Here is a 20,008-nt window from a genome sequence, read left to right as displayed (position 1 = left end):
ACACCATCCAGTATTTTTCAACTGTAAACATGAGGTAATGGCTGCAGTGAATCACCTTGTCGAAGAGGGCTCCATAGTGCAAGGCCACTAAAGCTACAATGACATAAGTTATTAACAATCCTCCAGCGATATCATCTGATGTGTACCTAAAGTATGTGAAACATTCGGTTCTTACCAGTCAAAATTATCGCCGTTGTAAGTAGCAATTACATTCGGCTTCAGTTCTATGATGTGATCGAAGAACCTCTGAAGTAAAGCCAGCTGAAAAATTCAAATATAATGGTACTGCATTATACAAAGAGCATGTGCACACGTAATGAAAAGCTGCAGAATAAGGGCTACATAAGTGCTCTAAAACCTGCCAAACGGGCCTTTCTCTGCACAGTTTTTGTGATTTGATTCTGACAAGGTAGACTACATGAAGTGTGCTTGTACAGTTTTGCAATGATTTCTTGAGCACATTTGCCCGAATTTAAATGTAAATATACAAACTCCCTATCTCTAACAAGTGGAAGTGGACTGGATGGGGGAAGTGACTCGCCAAAGTATTTTTGCCAAATTTCAAAGCTCATGCTCCTTTCATGGGAAAAACGTGACATCTTCAAGTTAGGTTACCTCATTTGGTTCGTTGAAGATAATAAATGGGCCCTCAAACTCGGGCCTCGGTGTGTACTCAAAATCTTCCACGTCAGCAGAGACAATGTCTCTGTTGGTGATGAGGTATCCTTGTCCATCAACCATGTATGAGATCATCATTATCTGGTCTGTGGCAGCATCAGGAAACTTCAATGGCAGCTTTGTTGTTTCTATGTCGTACGCCAACACAACGACGTCCTAATAAAGAAATGTTTTACATATTAAACACTGCAGTGTTCCCACATGTTCGTGTATATAAAAAAAAAAACTTTTTAAAAATATTCTGTGTTAGTGCTGTGAAGCAACTGTGACTACGAGTGGCATACAGATGTTGACAGGTGGAGAGAGGACAGCAGGAAGGAGTGTGGGACAGGGGGCGTTAGTATGCGTCCTGGGCCGACTTCGGGGGCAACTGCGCCAACATTCGTCTGGAAAGTCTTCAGAGAACCCAGGGAATACGTCAGACAGCACAGCCGGTGGCAGGATGCGAACCTACCACCTCCCAGTCTTCAGCACGACCTTGGCTACCACTAACGAGCAGGACACCTTAACCCACTCAGCGACGCACACCACTGGCACCAAATACGTAGGTACTAATTTCATTTCCGCTGTTTGGGTGTTGACAGGTTATTTTATTTGGTTAAATTTAGTCATTAGGGTCTACTGAGTTGAACAGCAGCTCATCAGGTGGTGCTGAAAGGATGAACCAGAAAATCAATAAATTGTGGCGGTTACAGCAAAGGGTTGCGTGTAATTGGTTTCTAACATAAAGCACCTTGTAGGTTTTTGACACTAATGTACGTATATTTCAATAGGTGCTAGCAACCGCTCACACACTGTGCTGTCCTGACACCTGGTATTTTATACCGCACAAAACAGCCTAAGTTTAAACTACTAACTTTGTAATTAGGATTGCTTCTGCCTAAGTAGGCGCACTGATAACAAGCTTTTAGTCCCTAAAAGTCTACTTCGTAGCTAGAAAATTTCAACGTATCTGCTGGACAACAAATGAGATGCAGGACACTTACTGGTGTTTGCAATAAATCTTCCCGCTTGCAAATAACAGGGGCATCATTACCTCTGCCCCTCACAGAGTACCAGAGTCCCACAAATATTTTGAGGTCAATCGACACTCGTACGTGGTATGGAACATCGTACTCCCTGGAAAATAGAAAGAACACAAGTCGTGATGTGATTACTTAATTTGTGGCACAGAAATAAATTCTGCAACGCTTTAATGACTTTTAATTAATGGAATTTATTTTATTTTAATAGCTATGTTACCTAATAATTAATCACAAGTTACAAATTAAATTAGTCCCGTTAATTTAATTCATTCATTGCCACACTAAGCCATAACGCCAAAACGTTACATTTCTTAAGTGTCACGCACATAAATGATCTGAGAGACGTAAATTCTACATCAGAAAGTGGACGTTGAAATTAGCACTATTCCCCAGAAATGGATTTTTTCATACCATGGACAATGAAACAAGCACAATGTTAGTAGTTCATCATTACAGAATTTACCAAGGCAAATTGGGTAGTGACAACTTCACAATAATTATGCAGCTATGGCCAGTTCAGGTCTGTCTAGAGGCATGCACTGAGCCCAGGGCTGTGAACTGATACTGGGCCTGATATAAAAATGATGGAAGGACTGCATGATGGCCAGAGTGGTGTTTGTGCCATCAAATAATCAACCAAATTATCAGCAACAATGTAACAAAAATGCTTAAGCGGTACAAAAAAATATTTCCTATGTCCTCTTACTAACACCTTTGTGCACTCTACCTGATGAGCTATTTTATACATATGCATATGAGTACAAAACTGTTGAGTAGCGTTAGGTATATAGTTACAAACTTACAAAACAATTTTTATTTTTTAGGCAAATGATATTCAACAGATTCTGGTATTTCTTATTTGATCAAAAAGCATTGCAGGGCCGGTATGTAGTGTAACAGATAACGCCATCTTTTCCGCTTAGTAAGTCATGTTTGCCCGAGGCGCAGGGCCTTGTGCAGCCTCACCAGCAGCACATGACTAGAGCTGGCCCTGGACCAGTTCTCGTGAAAATTAACCAAGACGGTACCTGATTTCCACAATGTTGTCAGTCTGCTCTGTTGCTTTACGGCTGCCCGTGTTATTATCCTGTCCCTCTCTGCTGTCAGCACTAAAACGTGAAATCAACGAGAATTACATTCTTTCATACCAAAGAAATCCAATAGTACTTTTATACAAGGAAGGTATGTATACAATATTTCAATTACAATATGCAGTTTTTAAGATGCTGCGCATTCAAGAATGCTCAGGATCTTTGTGTGGCATCCAGAAAGTAAGTTATGACTCACTATTAAAAAACATGAAAACTCGTTTTCAAAATGTCTGATTTTCAGTAGGTTCCAATCATGTCAAAATTCATTTCTATGCAGCTTCCACCATTACTGAGGCAGTTGTCACAGCGGAGTGTCAGTTTCTGCATCCCCACATTGATGGCAATGAAACCACCTGTAACCTGAAACCTGTCATGAAACTATGGTATGGTGCTCTAGAGCACTGCATGGGCCACATACATAGGCCCCAGCCCGGCCTCCCTTTAATAAACCTGCCCAGCCTGATAGCTCCATATGTGGCCTGGGCTCACCCAAACCCAAATAACTTGTACGCTACCAGGCACACAGGCTACACAGCCCACCAACTGCAGAGTTCTGGGCCATAGGAGTTGACCGTGGCCGACTAACAGCGGTGTAGCCACGGTCTGAGCCAATCTTGGCCCATCAATGTTGGACAGTCAAAACACCATAAGACAAAGTACACAACAAAGTGAGTGTTACTTGTCCACATCTTAATGCACATATCCATGCATCCATACAATAGTGGGTGCTAACAATTTGATACTCTCAGTGTGATGCAAACTTATCCCGGTGTGGCTCTGCAAGTTCATTTACTAGCACTGTCCTTCCAGGAAATCATGGATTACGAAAGCTTGAGCACTTCTCAATCTTACATGAGACAGGTATTCTCTGCATAGACTTTAGGCCATTTATCAATATGTTTTTGCACGTTCTGACGGAACTTTTATGAATGTTGGCTGCACTGTATGCCCATAACTATACTACGAAACCAGTAATGTAACCGGAAAACTATTTCAGGGGAGTTTCTATGAGAACTTCAGGTGGAGGAGGAGGAGTTGTTTTCCCTCTCCCAAATGCACAATCAAAGGCATGATTTGAGGGGAAGGGGGTACGAAACCCCAACCTCCACCCTTTGGCTACACCACTGTACGAAACAAAACATCACACTGAACTCTCTAGCCACAGCAAAGAATGCTCGGTAACGCAAAGAATGTAAGAGCATCATACCCAGACGTGGCACTTATTTTCTGCCGTTCTTGATTTTTGCGAACAGCATGGAGGAGCTCCTTCCGCACTTTCATCAGGTCACTTACTGAGGCAAACTGTAGCTTCAGGTATTTTCTTTTCAATCCCACCAAGTGATTGGGCTGCAAACATTTAACGTGACTGTTGTATGCAGGCTCAGCGAAATGAACCATCCCCCAAACCCATCCTGCAACCATACTGAATGGCCACTTTGGACAAAGTGTTTCGTGCTCCTGAGATCTTGCTAGGCTACAGAGCATACATTCACTGGCGTGTGTACGGTGCTGCCATATCACGCAGGACCAGCGAGAGGTGGGGATCGCGCCCCGAAGCCCGCACGACCCATGGCCTATCGTAGCCATATAAGGACGAAACACTTATGTTATCGACTATGTTATCGAGACGTGAGAAAGGGGCCGGGCATGACCCATCCCTGGGGCCTGTAATTTCTCTCGCTGGCCCTGAGTACATGGCTCATTTCTACAGCGTGATTATGCTCTTTGTAACGAAACATGCATTAGTGTGTCCCATCAATGTATAAAGTTGTCTGGAACACCTTTCAGATAGACTGGAAGTATGACAGTCCCTTTATCTGTGCACCAGGAGAAAACAGAGTAACGAACCAGGTCAAGATCCTCCTTGGCAATAACTTCCACACGTCCCAGCGTGCCCTGATATTTTCTTGTGAGGTACGAAATCACTTCCTGTTCTGTGCCTGGCTTTGTCGCAACATAGAAGTAGGGCTCGTAGGGTAGGGATACCTTGAAGCGGCCCCCATCTTCCTCCATAAAGTAATAGTCTACTGCACTGATGAGTCGTTTGTCCTCATTCAGAATTTCGGCCTAGTGGAAAAATGTCAATGCAGTGTAGCACAAAATATTGGCGAGCATTCAAATTGAAGGTCAACCCCCTCCCTCCTGTATTTCAAATGGCTTAGTATTCATGCAAATCTGTAGTTTCAATTAGTTTCATACTTAAGACATAAAACTGCCAGCAATGACAGCACACTCGCTCACTGACAATTTGTAGTTGAGCCGAGCACACTCACTGGTTTGATATTGACCAGCCACCCCACTCTTTCGTTGGGAAGTTTGTGCCGTTCGAAACCAAACTTGCGGTCAATTTCATCTCTGAACAATGAGTCCTGAAGTCGTCGCTCGGATGTGTCCTCCTTACTGTCAAATCATAACGAAAATTACCGCAAGAACATTGCGAAACTGAATGTGAAGCTGCAGATGCTTATTATGTGCTTACTGATAAGTCTTCCCGTCATCGTTCCTCTTCTTGTCAAATCTGTCAGCCTTATATCGTCCACTATTCTGTAATACCATCGTCGCAGATGCTACTCAAAGCGTCACTGCATGTTCAACGGGACCACAACAAAGCACAAACCATGCGTGTTTGTCCCTTTAACAAATTCCCGCCAATTCGCAGGGCAGTTCGCACGTTGACCGTGACAAGCGCTGCAGTAGGAACGTGAATAATTATATGAGCAATATCAAAGCGCACCAAATTGCTGAAAAACCCACTTAGAAAAACTACAAACTGCATGGCTCAAGATTACAAAAGATGCCCTATATTGAAAACGAAACTTGTGCTTGTGCTATGCGTCTTTCCCAAGTGGCGCTGGACGTTCACGACATGGATGACTTTTCTGATTTCGTTTTGCGTTTGACATCGACAAATGATTTCGCTGGATTTGTACAACGTGCATTAGAGCAGCATGAAAAGCTTACAGGGCTGTCAGCACCGCGACACCGGCTACGCGATTGGAAAAGCCCTTTCGAACGCTTTGGCGACGACGAATTCAGGTCGCGGTACCTTTTCAGCAAGGATGCCGTACTAGAGCTTCATAAGCTTCTGGGTCTTCGCACAAAATCTAATCGTGGTTGCCCCGTGCATCCTCTCCACCAACTGTTAATAACGTTACGTTACTTTGCAAGCGCGTCCTTCCAAGCTGTGGCAGGCGATTTAGAGAACGTGAGCCAGGCATCTGTCAGTCGTTGTGTTGCAACGATATCACGGGCCGTTGCGAACTTGAGACTGAGATATGTCAGACTGCCTGAGAGCCACGAAATACCTGGGGTTAAGGAAGAGTTCCGGGCTCTGGCAGGGTTCCCAGATGTCACTGGCTGTGTATTAAGCAGACATGTGCACATCCTCAACCCAGGCGGAGAGTTGAGCAACATGTATTTGAACGAACATGGATTCTGCTCTATTAATGTTCAGGTAAATAATGTTATGTCTCACAAGCAAGATGCACTCCGTAATGAAAGAAAAATAGAGACCACGAATATAACACACAGATTAATGTATATCAGGTATCATGGAACACTATCAGGCAGTAAAGCCCTAAGAAGCAGCCAAGCCGTTTGTAGACGTTGTCTTCGATTGTAATGGTGAAAGCGGCAGGCTGCCATTCAGTGGCACCTGCTGACTCTGGGACATTGCTGTCCTTCATAGCATGTTACGATGGAGCCCCATTCTGACCGTTACAATACTCCCACTCTCTTCTTACTTGACTTACACGTATCTTGATCATTTCAGATGACATGTGGTCCCAAAATGCAGTTCTACAATATTATGGCCGATTCGCCTGGAGGAATCCAGGCAAGCAATGTGCTCGAGGAAAGTGACTTTGGTGCACTTTTAACCAGTGGCAGGTACCCGGGTATAATCCTTGCTGATTCTGCATATCCTTGCACGGACTACCTGTTTACTCCTCTTGAGTCACCCACCACTGCTAGTGAAAAGCGGTATGTTCATGATACAGTGACTTACAAAGATCCCTCTGCACGTCCTCCCCTGTCTTTCTTGTCTGTGTATCTCCTATATGGAAACTAGAGCACGGCACTGGCCCTGACTTTGCGTTTTTTATGCGGGCCGGGCTCGGGTTTCAGCCGCTGGGCCCGGGCCGGGTACGGGCTTGACAACGCCGGCCATTGTCGGGCATGTATGCGAACATATTTCACGAGACTGGACAGCTGAATTTTCGTGTAACTTTTTTTTCCCCATTAGGTATGGGATATCATAGTATTCTCATCTGAGAACTATCACTTTTTTTCATGTGATCATGCTTATTTTGTGTAATAGGTCTGGGTTTCACACGTGCACTCACGCACATTTGGGGACGATTGGTTTGGCGGGAGAGCTGAGAGTCCGGCACAAGGGTCAGTTAGGTTAGGTGTTAAGACACACAGTGAAATCTCCCTATCTCGGACACCTGCAGTACAGCTGAAACGTGTCCTAGTTCGGGAGGTGTCCGAGTTAGAGAATCGTGTTTGGAAAAATTTTCTGAAATAAACAACAAACATACGGCTCGTCTCAAAAACATATTACATATTATTTATTGCAGACAGTCGTGTGAATTGTAAACAATCCTAGAGTAAAAATGCCGTAATCTTGCTTTGAACCGTGCCTCGCCTTCGTCCTTTGCAATAGATAGAGCTGCCTCTCGCAACATCGGTCCAGACACTGGAATGTTCTTCGGGCAGCAGTCAACAAAGAACTCCAGTACCTTCGCGTTGATGTGTTCGTACTCTGTCTTCCTCGCGAGCCCTTTCCTTTTGCTGTTGCCATTCTCCTCCCAAGCGCGGAAAATTTCTTCCTTACTTGTGCTGATTTTAGAAACCGTTGACTTGGATACTGCAAACTCTTCTGCAACCTGCCTGCATGTTCCTCCTGCCTGAAGGCTGTCCAAGACCTCCTCCTTCTTGTCAAGGGTCAACTCCAGCAGCTTTCTCTTCGGCATTGCGTGAAGAACCCTGAATGCTTTCTGTGTGGCTCTGATACGGTGCACTGTGCGAGCACTGCAAACGAACTGAGCTCAACCGGTTGTTGCCCGCGTCAAGTGACCGGGGATTTCCCAGGGACAAAAGGAAATGAGTCAGAGTGGTGAACGAATGGCCCCTCTTGGTTCGACCTTGTCCGACTTAGCACCCGAAATAGTGTCCTACTTCCGAGATAGGGGGTTGTCCGAGGTACGGAATCTCTTCCTCATGTATTGTCAATGCGAGCCCGCAGGTGCAGTGACATCTTGTCCCACATAGGGGGTTGTCCGAGGTAGAGAGGTGTCCGACCTTGGAGGTTTTACTGTATTTCGTTCCCGTGACAGTCCGGCACAAGGGTCAGTTAGGTTAGATGTTCTGACATATTTCGTTCATGTGGGAGTTCGAGAAAGGGGAACTAACGCCGGTGCATGTGCAATAGAGCGGAGATGAGTCTCTCTTGAACCGCAAGGTACATACATATCGCCCACACGCCGCTGCGCGCCGTCTTCCCAAGCAAGCGCCAATCACAGAGCGGCTTGCTGGCAGAGAAACACAGCCGATCCGGTCGAGTGTACTTCCTCACTCTCTACCAATTAGCTGCGTCCTTTCCCTCACTGCGCTGTGCTCTTTAGTAAATCTAAATACGTCTCCGGGCCTCGAGAACACATAGAGCAGAGGCGGGCTGGGACCGGGCCTGAGCATGGAAACAGTCGGCTACGGGCTGGAAATCTGTAGAAGACGTCGGGTGCGGGCCGTAGTAGCGGGGCACGGGCCTGAAAATTAGGCCTGTGCAGTACTCTAATGGAAATCTCTGTTATTACACCTGTACACACATGTTAGCAATGATACATAAAGCTGTTGCAACTTTAACGTAAGTGCAATAATGACCCCCTTTCCATTTTTTGCACCTGTGTTGCTTGTGACTCTGGATAAACCACTGCAGCCGTAAGTCAGTGGGCTCCCTCAGCTCTTTGTATAGTAGCAGGTAGCACAGGTTGTAGGATTACTTGGTATATTTGCCTTCAGATCAAGGGGGTAAAATAATATACAGTCCAGCTTGTTGAGATGTCATCAAGAAAATTAACATCGCCGCCACATTTTGTCAGAAGGTTTTAGCTACAGCAGTGGTGATAAGAGCGCCGTACATAGTACATACGTATCTATAGCCAAGCAATTTTTGCTCACAAACTGTCTTGTATGTCACAGAACAACCATGGGAGCAATTTCGAACTGTAATGCTTATTTATGCCTAGTGGACATTTAGGAAGGGCGGAAACTTTTAATGTAGATATCTGATAAGCTCCTTCCATTTAATGTTGCTCATAATTATGCATCATTCAGTGCAAAAATATCACACCCTTGTGTTTTGGTGGTTTTATGTTTATCTCTCTTTTTTTTTACATGAAAAGGGGGTAGAAATCAGGTTTTATGTTAGAAACTGTAACAGCTGTAAAACAGGGTAAAATCTGGTGATAAAATGTGAAAAAAGCTGAGTTTTGGGTGGAAAAGGAGAGTGATGAAGATGGTGAGAGGCAGCGCTGGGTACCAACTTTTTGTGTTTACCCATGATTGTGTATTGTGGCTGGATATGTGCGTAAGTAGCAGCTCCAGTTCCTTGATCTTTCCTGCTATTACCCTAGGATAATGGTTCTCAAACTGGGTTCCGCGACGCCACGCCAAGGGTTCCGCATGCAGTTGCCGAGAGCGCGAGCTACGCGTTTACTGGCATACTGGACGCACTCGCATATTAAACACGCCCCAACCTGAGCGCCGAAATGCTGGTACCCTTCTGTTCCCCGCACATTAAACGCTTCCCGACTTTAGTAACGCGGCCGGATCGTCTCGCGCAACGCCAGCCTACCATCGTGTCGCGCTGGCGCGACCGCTCGTGTCGCTCGGTCAACCAGATGGAGCGCCTGGCGCCAGAGTAATGAACGACGAATGCGACGAACATTGAGGAGTATTTCGCCCACGCTTGATTGAACGGAAGACCATTCCATGTAGGAGTCGTGGCGTTCGATTCCCGGGAGATTGCCGCGGATATCTCGGAATAAATCGCGACGATGATGCAGAATCGCAACGTTCAATTCCCGGTAGATCGCCGCGGATACCTCAGAATAAATCGCGATGATGAGGCAGAATCGTTCCATCGCAGAATAAATATCTCGGAATAAAATCTGGGTTCCAATTTTCCTCCGCGTATTGAACGCAGCTCCTCAATGGCGCGATGTCTATGTGTAAAAACGAGCGCATTATACGCGAGTAAATATGGTATAGGGAACGCGCTCCCTCGCACATTACAGTCGCGGCTAAGTCCCCACTGGGGTTGTCCCAGATGTAGTTAATTTTTTGTTTTGTGGAATAAAAATACAACAACAACAACTTTATTTTGACTTTGGAGAGTGGGGAGGTTCACCGCCAGAGGCGATATTCTACCCCATTGCTGGTGGGGATGTGGGGAATAAAATAACGAGCCCCTTCACCATAACTAACGAAGTCCGATGGTGTCCAGAAATGTCAAAAGAGCTTTGTGCGCAGATCGTTGCTGGGCTGGATTGGGCCAGGGACAAAGCAATTTCGATAGGGAGAAAGGGCGAGAGTCCAGCTGACGAAGAGACTCTGAGAGTGCGGTTCGGGAAGGTTGGTAGTGGGGGCAATGAAGAAGAATGTGCTCCAGATCCTCAAGAGCACCACAGTGGCAGCAGGTGGGAGAGTCAACTTGTCTCAAGCGGTAACGCCACTGAGCTGTAAAGGCCACATCGAGGCATTCTAGGCATCTTGCAAAACTAGGTCCTGCGAGCTGGGCGGGGGTTCCTCCAGTGCGCCTGCAAGTGTGCAGGGGTTTGTAGCGCAGCTATCAAAAGATGACGACGAGCGCTCAGCTAAGGCGAGCGCGAGGAGCGACAATAAACCTTCAGTTGTTTCCAAACCTTCGCAGGCTGCGGTAGTCCTTCTCCCTCCGCGTTGCCTGCCTCATTTGGTGACCCGAACCTAGGGCCTAGGTGGTGGTGATGCAGATCGGGAAGTAAGAATGGGCAGTATCAGGTTTATCTTTAAAGCACAAGGCTCAGAGATGTACTATTTCCAGCAAAATACTGATATCATTTCTGGAGTAGTAAGCAGCTCAAACTACGGACGGAACTAAATCTAACGAACATCATGCAAGAAATGGATATCCTGGGATAAAGGTCAGTATCTCTCCTTAACGCAGTTGCTGATACTCTTTGCAGATACAACGAATCTCACTCAAAGACATATCAAGTAGCCCAAGACACTGTAGGACTGTGGAAAAGGCGTTTTCGCTGCCTCAGTTCTAGACTCTCCACCAAGCTGCATACATCTATTGCAATTGTAGTCGCCACAGCAGTTTTGCACAATTTTGCACTAGAGAAGAAGGAACCACTGCCCGAACTAAACGAGAGCACAGATCGAACAGTGCTGCCGGAACAGCAGACACCTCCCAAGTCATACAGCGTCGAAGTTGCAGGAAGGACTGAATTCATTGCGCAAAACTTTTAGAGTGCTCCTTTTATGTGTTTCCAAGTGTGTGGAACATGTACATAAATAAACTGTGATATCGTGATATACATATTGCTGGACTGAATTTGTTCAACTGGCAGTGTGCTACGTACATCAGCGTGTTGACATCAACAAATTCATGGCCCCCTTTGTGCTAGAGAGGCTTCCCCCAGTATGCGTTCGTTTATTGTATCCGAGCAACGCGAGAGTCGACTCTAGGGGGACGAAAATGCCAGGGCGTGGCTCTCACGACGCGATCCCTGTGGCAGTGACACTAGAGATGCTCGAGACTTGACTCCCAGCGACTCTCCTCTCGACGCGGGTTGCTGTAGTCGATGACGTATTTTTTTTTAATTCCGTGTTAGCACCGCGAAGCAACTGTGGCTATGAGCGGCGTATAGACGTGGACAGATGAAGAGAGGACAGCAGGAAGGAGTAGGGGACAGGGGGGTTATCGATGACGTATGATGACTCTCATGCGACACGACTCTGACTTGCGAATCACGTGCGTTGAATAGACGAACACAACCCTAGTTTCCTCAGGATTTCCCAGCATAAGCGCATGCGCAAACGGGGCGAGAAAGGAGGAATATAGCAGAGAGTAAAGGGGCCGACGGGGAGGGGGGGGGGAGCCATCGGCACGTCGTGACGTCTGCAGTCCCGATGGCAGTAGCGGATCCAGCGCGGGGGGGGGGGGGGGTGATCCCCCCTTCCCAGATCATCAGGTTACACTTTAGATGTCCGTTCTTCCCTACCCCTGTACGCGCCCCTACAAAGAAACCGCTCCCCACCCCCAAAGTGAGTGTCTCGAACCGCCCCTGCAGTGACTCCAGTGTGAAAGTGCCTCTGAGCAAAGATGAGTTCACCCGCGTTGCAAAGTTGTATAATAGACTTGAGTCAATAGAGCCGGCCCTTCCTTGTTGGAGGGGGGGGGGGGGGGGCTGGTAAATTGTGCGGTGGCCATAGTGACGCAAAGGGCAACGAACCCTCACCAGCCACAGTTGTCAGGACATGCCTTTTCTTTGTGAGCCCTTACTGGAAAACACAAAGGTGGAGTTTTTTCGGATAAATCTGAATTGCTTACAGGAGCTGTTAGCTCTGGATATACGAGCTAAAAGCCAGAGGGTAAAACGTACGGTATTCGTACTTGCTATGTCAGTCTATTTACTAATTGACAACATCTGGCTTCAAGTGAAAGGAAGCAAATCATCCCACGGAGTATGCGCTCCTGTGTCAAGTTAACCTCTTTGGCGACCCATCCTATGCTCTATTATATACTTTCCAAGCTAGCTGACTTTGTTGTTACGTGGAACACGATTCGTGGCAAATTCTGATAATTCTGCTTTGTTGCTTACTCGCTGTTGAATAGACCTATCCCTGTTTGTAAACAGATGACGCCATAGTGTTCGACAGCGCCATCGGTTTGGCAGGGGCGGATTTAAGTGTCTTTCATTGGGGGGGGGGGGGGGGGTCTTAAGGAAATTCCGTGCTTCGCATCGATTCCTGCTTCGATTCGAACCTAGAAGGTACCCGGGTTCGAAACCCGGTGCCGGCTGTGCTGTGTGGGGTTTTTCCTGGGTTTTCCTCAGACGTTTTCAGACATATCTGTCGGCACAGTTCCCTTAGAAGTCGGCCCAGGACGCACATTCCCCAGGGCGTCAGTCGTGACGTTGCCACCTCTGTGAAGCCGACAACGGCGAGCCCTTTCACCACCACCACCGCCACCACCACCGTGTTATGTTTGTCTGTCTGTTCATTCCGGCGAGCCTTTTCAGCACTACCACCACCACCAGCCTCAGAACAATTACTTTCCATTCGTCCTGACTTTATATGTCTGCGTGAGAAGGAGTGAGAGGAGGCATTAAATATACCATCTGTATCTACGAGGGTGTTCAAGTGAAACCGGGACTTTCTGTCTCCTGAGTCAGCGCCTCCTCTATTACTCAATGCCTCTCCATTTGGTCAGAGGTGCCGTACTGCGCATGCGTATTAGTTCACGTTTTCTCGTTTGACGGCGCCACTACCCTACACCCAGGTCTGACGCGCGCTGACGTCACCTCACGCACATGTTAGTGTTTTGATGTTTTCTTTGGAATCACTCGCAAGGAAGTGCTTGCTGCACACAACGGAACAGTTGGAAGTAGTGTTCGGCTCCCAATCTTTCCTCGCTATCACTTTCTACCACTTCTTTCGTAACGCGAGATCCGCAGGCACCTCGTGAAACGATACCCCTTGCTCCTTTTTCTTGGTCCCAGAAGTAAAAAAATGGCAGAAGGCAGTACGCAGTAGCGCATTTTTCGAAACGTTGGAAACCGCGCTTATCGAAATCAGACAAGAGCGCATAGCAGACGACAAGGGGTATAGGGAAGTGGCGCTCTCTACGTGCCCTCCGCGGGAAAGGGAAGTATAGGGAAGCGACTCGGCGCATCTGCAAATTGACAGGCATTGAGTAATAGAGGAGGCAATGCCTGAGTGTACAAATGGCTCGCGCTACTTCTTTTTCGTCATTTTCACACGGGACAGGCGTCCGCGTTCACCACGTGGTGGTCCAAAGTTTGTGGTCCAAAACAGAAGACACGTGCTGGACAACATGGCCGACAACGAGGTGAGCGCGCACATCGAACAGCGAATGAAGGCGTAAAATCATCTGGAATTCACAGAAGACTTCAGGCTCAGTATGGCCACGATACACTTAGCCGCAACAAAGCGTTTGAGTGGTGCAAACGGTTCCGAGACGGCCGTACATCAGTGCAGGACGATCCCGGCCCGGGCGGCTCAGAGCCCAGTGTCGGAGTTCCTGAGAACATCTAACTTGTGGAACACCTGATCCTCAAGTACCGACGGATAACATGTCTCGGACTGGCTCGAAAGATGGACCCTTCTGTGAGGACGTTGAACACTATCATTCAGGAACACTTCCAGTTTCGTAAAGTTAGTGCCCGTTGTGTCCGAGGCAGCTCTCCGTGTTTGACCGGCAGAGAAAACTGGAAATCTCCCAAGAGCTAAGGTACCGTTTCGGCACTGAAGGACAGCTGTTCCTCGATCGGATCATCACGTGCGATGAAACGTGGGTGCACCATTTCACTCATGAGCCTAAACGCGCATCAAAACAGTGGAAGCATCAGGGCTCGCCAGCTCCCAAGAAGTTCCGAAGCACCCCGTCTGCGGGTAAGGTCATGGCCACGATTTTCTGGGACAAGGCTGGCGTTGTTCATGTTGATTTTCTGCCCAGTGGTACCACCATCAATAGTGCATATTACTGCCAGGTTCTCAGGGATGTGCATAAGGCGCTGAAGCAAAAGCGGCCGGGCCTAATCACCAAATGAATCCTCCTCCTACAGGACAATGCATGAACGCATACCGCGCATCTCACGACACGCACCTTACAGGAACTTGGCTTGGAGTTGCTGACACATCCCCCTTACAGTGTAGACCTCACTCCCAGCGATTTCCATCTCTTCGGGCCACTGAAGGCGTTCCTTGGGGGCCGCTACTTCAGCTGCGACGACGAGTGTTGGTTATATTTTGTTGCAATGTGTCGTTGCCAGGGGGCAGCACTTGCCGTTTTAGTTTTATGCTCGCGGATCTCGAGACATGCCATCTCGTTTTTCTATTCTCGGCTCACTTTCGTTCTTGGCCTGTCTCATTAAACGAGCCTGATCCCCTCGACTCCGAGTCTGCGTCCCTGTTTGCTTCTACCGCCTTGCGGCTCCTGCACAACAGGTTATGGGCCCAGGACACCTAGGACTGTGACTCGACGACGACTGTCACTGACCAAGCGCATCTTTGCGGAGAAGCAAGTGAGAAGTTGAGACCAGGAGAGCGGCGGAGGGACATGGCGCTCTCAGACGATAGCGCTCTCAGGATACCGAAACTGACTTCGGAAAACTACCACGCTTGGGCGATTAGAGCAAAAGCAGCGCTGGTGCAGAAGAGCTGTTGGGAGGCAGTGGACCCCGGCTACATAGACGCTGAGATGACTACTGACGAAAGGAGGACCAACAACAAGGCCCTCACATTCCTCTTCCTCGTGGTTGAGGACAGTTACTTGGACGATATCGGGGCCTGTACCTCCGCCAAAGCCGCATGGGATATTCTGCGGGAGATCCACACGAAGTATGGTCTACTACATATCCTGCAACTTCTACGGGACTTCGTCAACGTGAGGAAGAAGCGCGAAGAACCGATGAAGGAGTATTTGAGCAGGCTAATGGGTTTGCACAGAAAACTCTCCAATGGAGGCTACGCATTTACGGACAAAGAAGTTGCCTTAGTGATGCTAATGGGTTTGCCAGAAGCTTACGAACCACTCATTCTCAAACTCGAGCAAGACGAAGCCACGCTCACAACTAAAGAGGTCAAGGCAAGGCTACTCGTCGAGGAAAAGAGAAAACAGAGGCGCGACGAAGAGCACGTCTCAGAGACGGACGAAGATGCGAAAGCTCTTGTGTCGAAAAGCAAGTTCAGACCCAGGTACGGAAAGACTAAGTACGACTCCAAGACTGAGAGACCTTCTGAGCATACGCCCGGAGGACGCCGCGATGAGGCAAAACGTCATGTGAGATGCTTCGCGTGTGGAAGATTTGGGCATATCGCCAGGGACTGTGAAGAAGGTGACCGTGATGACCGTAGAAACCAGCCTCAAGAAAATTTCAACGCATCACGGGCGAAGAAGGCATCCCACAGGGCGCTATCCGCGAAGAAATCAGGCATGAAGGAAAGTTATATCTGGTACTTAGACAGCGGAGCCACAGACCACATGACATCGGACAGGACGAAGCTCACAGGATTCCAGGAATACTCATCAGTAGTAGAAGCCGCCAACAAAGAGGCGATGGAAATTCTAGGCAAGGGCGAGGCGACCTTCAAGCTCCCAAAGGAATGTGGTGGAACAGTGGTCACACTGAAAGATGTGCTGTATGTACCGGATCTGGACGGTAACCTCCTATCCGTCGGAAGGATGGAAGAACGTGGATATAAGGTCATATTCAATCAGGGAAGCTGTGAGGTGAGAGACCAGAACAATGAACTCATTGCATCCGCATCGCGGAAGGGAAGGTTATACAGAGTAGAGGAAGAGAGGCCTGTGCTGAAGCTAGCCAAAGCGGCGGACTACGCACTATGGCACCGTCGACTAGGACACCTTCACCAAGAAGCCGTGCAAGAACTTTGCATAGAAGTTCTGCATAGAGACGAAATATGCTCCACGTGCGTGCAGGGAAAGCAGCGAAGAAAGAGCTTCATATCCAGTAGCGGTTCTTCGTCTCGTACTGGAGTACCATTGGAGCTCATTCATTCGGACGTCGTGGGGAACATCACTCCAACGTCCAAAGGAGGGTCTAACTACTTCGTGACGTTTATCGACGATTTTTCGAGGTACGCAGTCGTATATCCGATGAAGAGCAAAAATGAGGTGTTGGAGAAGTTCGACGAGTACCGACGAATGGTAGAAAATCTCCACGGAACCACCATCAAAGTCCTTCGCAGTGACAACGGTGGAGAGTATACGGGGAAGCAATTCTGCCAATACCTGGTGAAACACGGCATTCGACGACAGCTCACCGTGCCTGGAACACCACAGCAGAACGGAGTGGCCGAAAGGTTTAATCAGACGATCTTGGACATGACTCGATGCCTGCTGATCGAATCAGGCCTCACCAAAACACTATGGGCGGACGCTGTTGTCACGGCAACATACCTACGCAACAAGTGTCCATCAAAGGCTGTAGGGGGTCTTGTGCCAGAAGTGTTGTGGCTGGGAAAGGAGGTCAACATCGATCACCTGAGGGTATTCGGATGTAAGGCCTGGAGCGCACAGAGTCGGCGACAGCAGAGAGCAAAGCTGGATCCAAGGGCAATTGAGTGCATTTTCCTCGGCTACCCGGAGGGCGTCAAGGGATACAAGCTTTGGGACCGGAAACGCGACAAATTCTTTGTGAGCCGTGATGTCGTCTTCGACGAGAACTGTTTCCCGTACGGTGGTAGACCATGTGGAGAAGAATTCCCGGCACCAGACGACAGTGAAGAGGCGCCCAACATGGTCGATGGCACGGTGATCCTCAGCAATCTGGATGACGAACTGCAAGAGATTCCAGAGGTGACATTTGAAGCACAAGACGAGGGGGAGACGAATGAGGCAATAACTCCCGTGCTGCAACAAGACGAGCCGTCAACCTCAGGAGTACCAGGAGTACCCGAAGAGCGAGAACAACCCAATGATCTTCAGATGCCGAGGCGCTCCGAGAGACTAGCGTCGAAGCCACGCCCAAACTATTGTTGCGTTGTAAAGCGAAGCGACTCCATCCCCGATCCAACTACCGTTGAGGAAGCACTGTCTATGCCGGATAGTTCGGAGTGGCGGACGGCAATTGAGGAAGAGCTGGGCAATCTGAAACGCAATGGGACCTGGGAGGTTGTACCAAGACCAAGCGACAGACGAGTCGTAAAATGTAAATGGATATTTCGTAAGAAATATGACAAGAATGGCGACTTGGAGAGGCATAAGGCGCGACTTGTTGCCTGCGGCTATTCCCAAGTAGCATCATGACAAAGGCTCTAACGGGCAAGAAAACTCATCATCATTGTGAACGTCTTGGACTACATGAACTCTTGCGTGTGGGCTGAAGGTAGCGACGACTCATTGAGGGGGAGTGTTGGTTATATTTTGTTGCAATGTGTCGTTGCCAGGGGGCAGCACTTGCCGTTTTAGTTTTATGCTCGCGGATCTCGAGACATGCCATCTCGTTTTTCTATTCTCGGCTCACTTTCGTTCTTGGCCTGTCTCATTAAACGAGCCTGATCCCCTCGACTCCGAGTCTGCGTCCCTGTTTGCTTCTACCGCCTTGCGGCTCCTGCACAACAACGAGGTCAAGAATGCGGTCCGATCATGGCTGCTACGCGCCGGTAAGGATTTCTACGCTGCTGGCATCCAAGCCCTCGTGAAACGCTGGGACAAGTGCATTAGTGCAGCTGGAGATTACGTTGAAAAATAAAACTAATATCTCGCCTGTAAATTCGTTTTATTTTTGCGAAAAATGAAAAGTCCCGGTTTGACTTGAACACCCCTCGTATATAGCGCTGATTAGATCATGCTGGCGTTATGCTGAACATGGTGTATGCTTTCCATTCTTTCTTGTTTTAAAAAGCGTGTGAGGAACTTCAAATTGCGAACAAAAAGAGACGCACACGTAAACAAGTACGCTTTTTGTTACCTATTCTCGGGGTTTTTCGGGTATGTACCACCAACTCGCTTACTTTTAAAAAGCAAGATCGCGTGAGAGAAGTAGAATGCGCGAGTTGTGCGGACCCACAGATTGCTAGTATTTCGAAACGGGGGGAGGGTAGAAAACAAAAATTGGAGATGCAGGGTATCGATCCCCGTACCTCTCACATGCTAAGCGAGCGCTCTACCATCTGAGCTACATCCCCAACATGTCGTGAATCATAGGTAAAACACAACAAGAATAGCCAACGCCTATGGTGACCTCGTTTGGGACCTTGCCATTCATGACGCTTTCCTTGAAGAGCACGTTGAGTACAGTCGCCATCAGATCTAACCGGAACGCAAGTTCGCGTATAGGCTCCGGAAGTCCGCGATGTGAATGCGCATGACGTCACGGCGACGTTTCGATGACGCTTCTGATTGGCAGGAGGAACCATGTGCGCGCTTCACAAAGGTAAAAAAAAAGAACATTCAGTGAACAAAGTGCTTCCGAGAGGGCTAAAAGAAGCTCTGATTTCTGTATTAGAGGTTCCACTTTTCGTTCGAGATGATCTTGGTTTATCGACGGAAGACAAACGGAGGGTTAACGCAAATGTTTTCAGAAGTTTGAACTATTCAACTCTTGTATCAGTTCATTCGTGTGAGCATCCCGCAAACATTTCTCTCAGTGTGCTCAGATTACGGTCTAGCGGAGCCGACAAATGTCAAGGGCGAACTGCGACCCAGTAAACCAGATTTGTCTCAGAAACATCCACACGATATCCCACTTGGGATATCCCAGGGACTAGACTGAATAGCCCGTTGACGTCTCTGGGACAGACAGAGGACCCGCATTTCTTCCGCATTTGCTGATCCAGGGAAGGTTCCAGGAATGTCTCTCAGAGATATTTGGGCATATAGAGAACATATACAGGACGTATTATTATTATTTTGCTGCATTTTAATTTTAATGTAGCTTTTGTTTATATTATTATTATTATTTTATTTACTTATTATTTTTATTTTGCTGGTTTTGCGATTCGCTACACGACACGCCTCGCCTGTTAGATGAAACGCCGGTTGGAAAATGTCGATGGCGAATTCCCGTGGAAAAGGTAAAATATGTTTTTTTTTTCCTTTGTTTATTGACTGTGGAGCGATACGTGATGAGTCGTTACAGATATAAAAGGGTATGGCTATGAGGGTATAAAATAGGAATGCGTGAGATAAATACCACTCGCGCTCTCTGGCGCTCTCTATGTGGCGCTTTCTACGTGCCCTCCGCGGGAAAGGGAAGCGACTCGGCGCATCTGCAAATTGACAGGCATTGAGTAATAGAGGAGGCAATGCCTGAGTGTACAAATGACTCGCGCTACTTCTTTTTCTCATTTTCACACGGGACAGGCCTCTGCGTTCACCACGTGGTGGTCCAAAGTTTGTGCAAAACAGAAGACACGTGCTGGACAACATGGCCGACAACGAGGTGAGCGCGCACATCG

At 47.9% G+C, this 20,008-nt stretch overlaps 2 protein-coding genes and 1 non-coding gene across 3 annotated transcripts in view; 1 reads left to right on the top strand and 2 right to left on the bottom strand.

Annotated features, from left to right (window-relative positions):
* The window catches only part of LOC135385400 (DNA polymerase epsilon catalytic subunit A-like), a 64,935-nt gene extending 59,436 nt beyond the window's left edge, over positions 1–5,499 (bottom strand). The window contains exons 1-8 of the mRNA XM_064614692.1: positions 5,274–5,499; positions 5,068–5,194; positions 4,643–4,861; positions 4,002–4,141; positions 2,732–2,812; positions 1,665–1,797; positions 616–834; positions 176–261 (exon numbers count right to left, since the gene is read on the bottom strand). Coding sequence (XP_064470762.1) covers positions 176–261; positions 616–834; positions 1,665–1,797; positions 2,732–2,812; positions 4,002–4,141; positions 4,643–4,861; positions 5,068–5,194; positions 5,274–5,350 — 1,082 coding nt within the window. The 5' untranslated portion in view covers positions 5,351–5,499. The remainder of the gene's footprint in view (positions 1–175; positions 262–615; positions 835–1,664; positions 1,798–2,731; positions 2,813–4,001; positions 4,142–4,642; positions 4,862–5,067; positions 5,195–5,273) is intronic.
* Positions 5,500–5,626: 127 nt separating this feature from the next.
* Positions 5,627–11,575, top strand: LOC135385402 (putative nuclease HARBI1). The gene is made up of 3 exons (XM_064614696.1): positions 5,627–6,248; positions 6,567–6,775; positions 11,020–11,575. The coding sequence occupies exons 1-3, from the start codon at positions 5,661–5,663 to the stop codon at positions 11,306–11,308; spliced, it is 1,086 nt and encodes a 361-aa protein (XP_064470766.1). The 5' UTR covers positions 5,627–5,660; the 3' UTR covers positions 11,309–11,575.
* Positions 11,576–18,663: 7,088 nt separating this feature from the next.
* Positions 18,664–18,736, bottom strand: Trnaa-agc (transfer RNA alanine (anticodon AGC)). The gene has a single exon. It is a non-coding gene; the product is annotated as a tRNA-Ala (tRNA).
* Positions 18,737–20,008: the final 1,272 nt, after the last annotated feature.

Source organism: Ornithodoros turicata, chromosome 2 (assembly GCF_037126465.1).
Source record: "Ornithodoros turicata isolate Travis chromosome 2, ASM3712646v1, whole genome shotgun sequence".
In the NCBI taxonomy this organism is placed as follows: Eukaryota; Metazoa; Arthropoda; class Arachnida; order Ixodida; family Argasidae; genus Ornithodoros; species Ornithodoros turicata.
Note: the sequence above shows the minus strand (reverse complement) of the source record. Positions and strands in the feature narration are given on the sequence as shown.

Excerpts from the sequence above, each read along its gene's own strand:
- LOC135385402 (XM_064614696.1), top strand. The coding sequence starts at position 5,661 with ATGGATGACTTTTCTGATTTCGTTTTGCGTTTGACATCGACAAATGAT. Across the intron at positions 6,249-6,566 it reads TCTGCTCTATTAATGTTCAG|ATGACATGTGGTCCCAAAAT; the intron begins GTAAATAATGTT and ends TGATCATTTCAG. Across the intron at positions 6,776-11,019 it reads ACCACTGCTAGTGAAAAGCG|ATACAACGAATCTCACTCAA; the intron begins GTATGTTCATGA and ends TACTCTTTGCAG.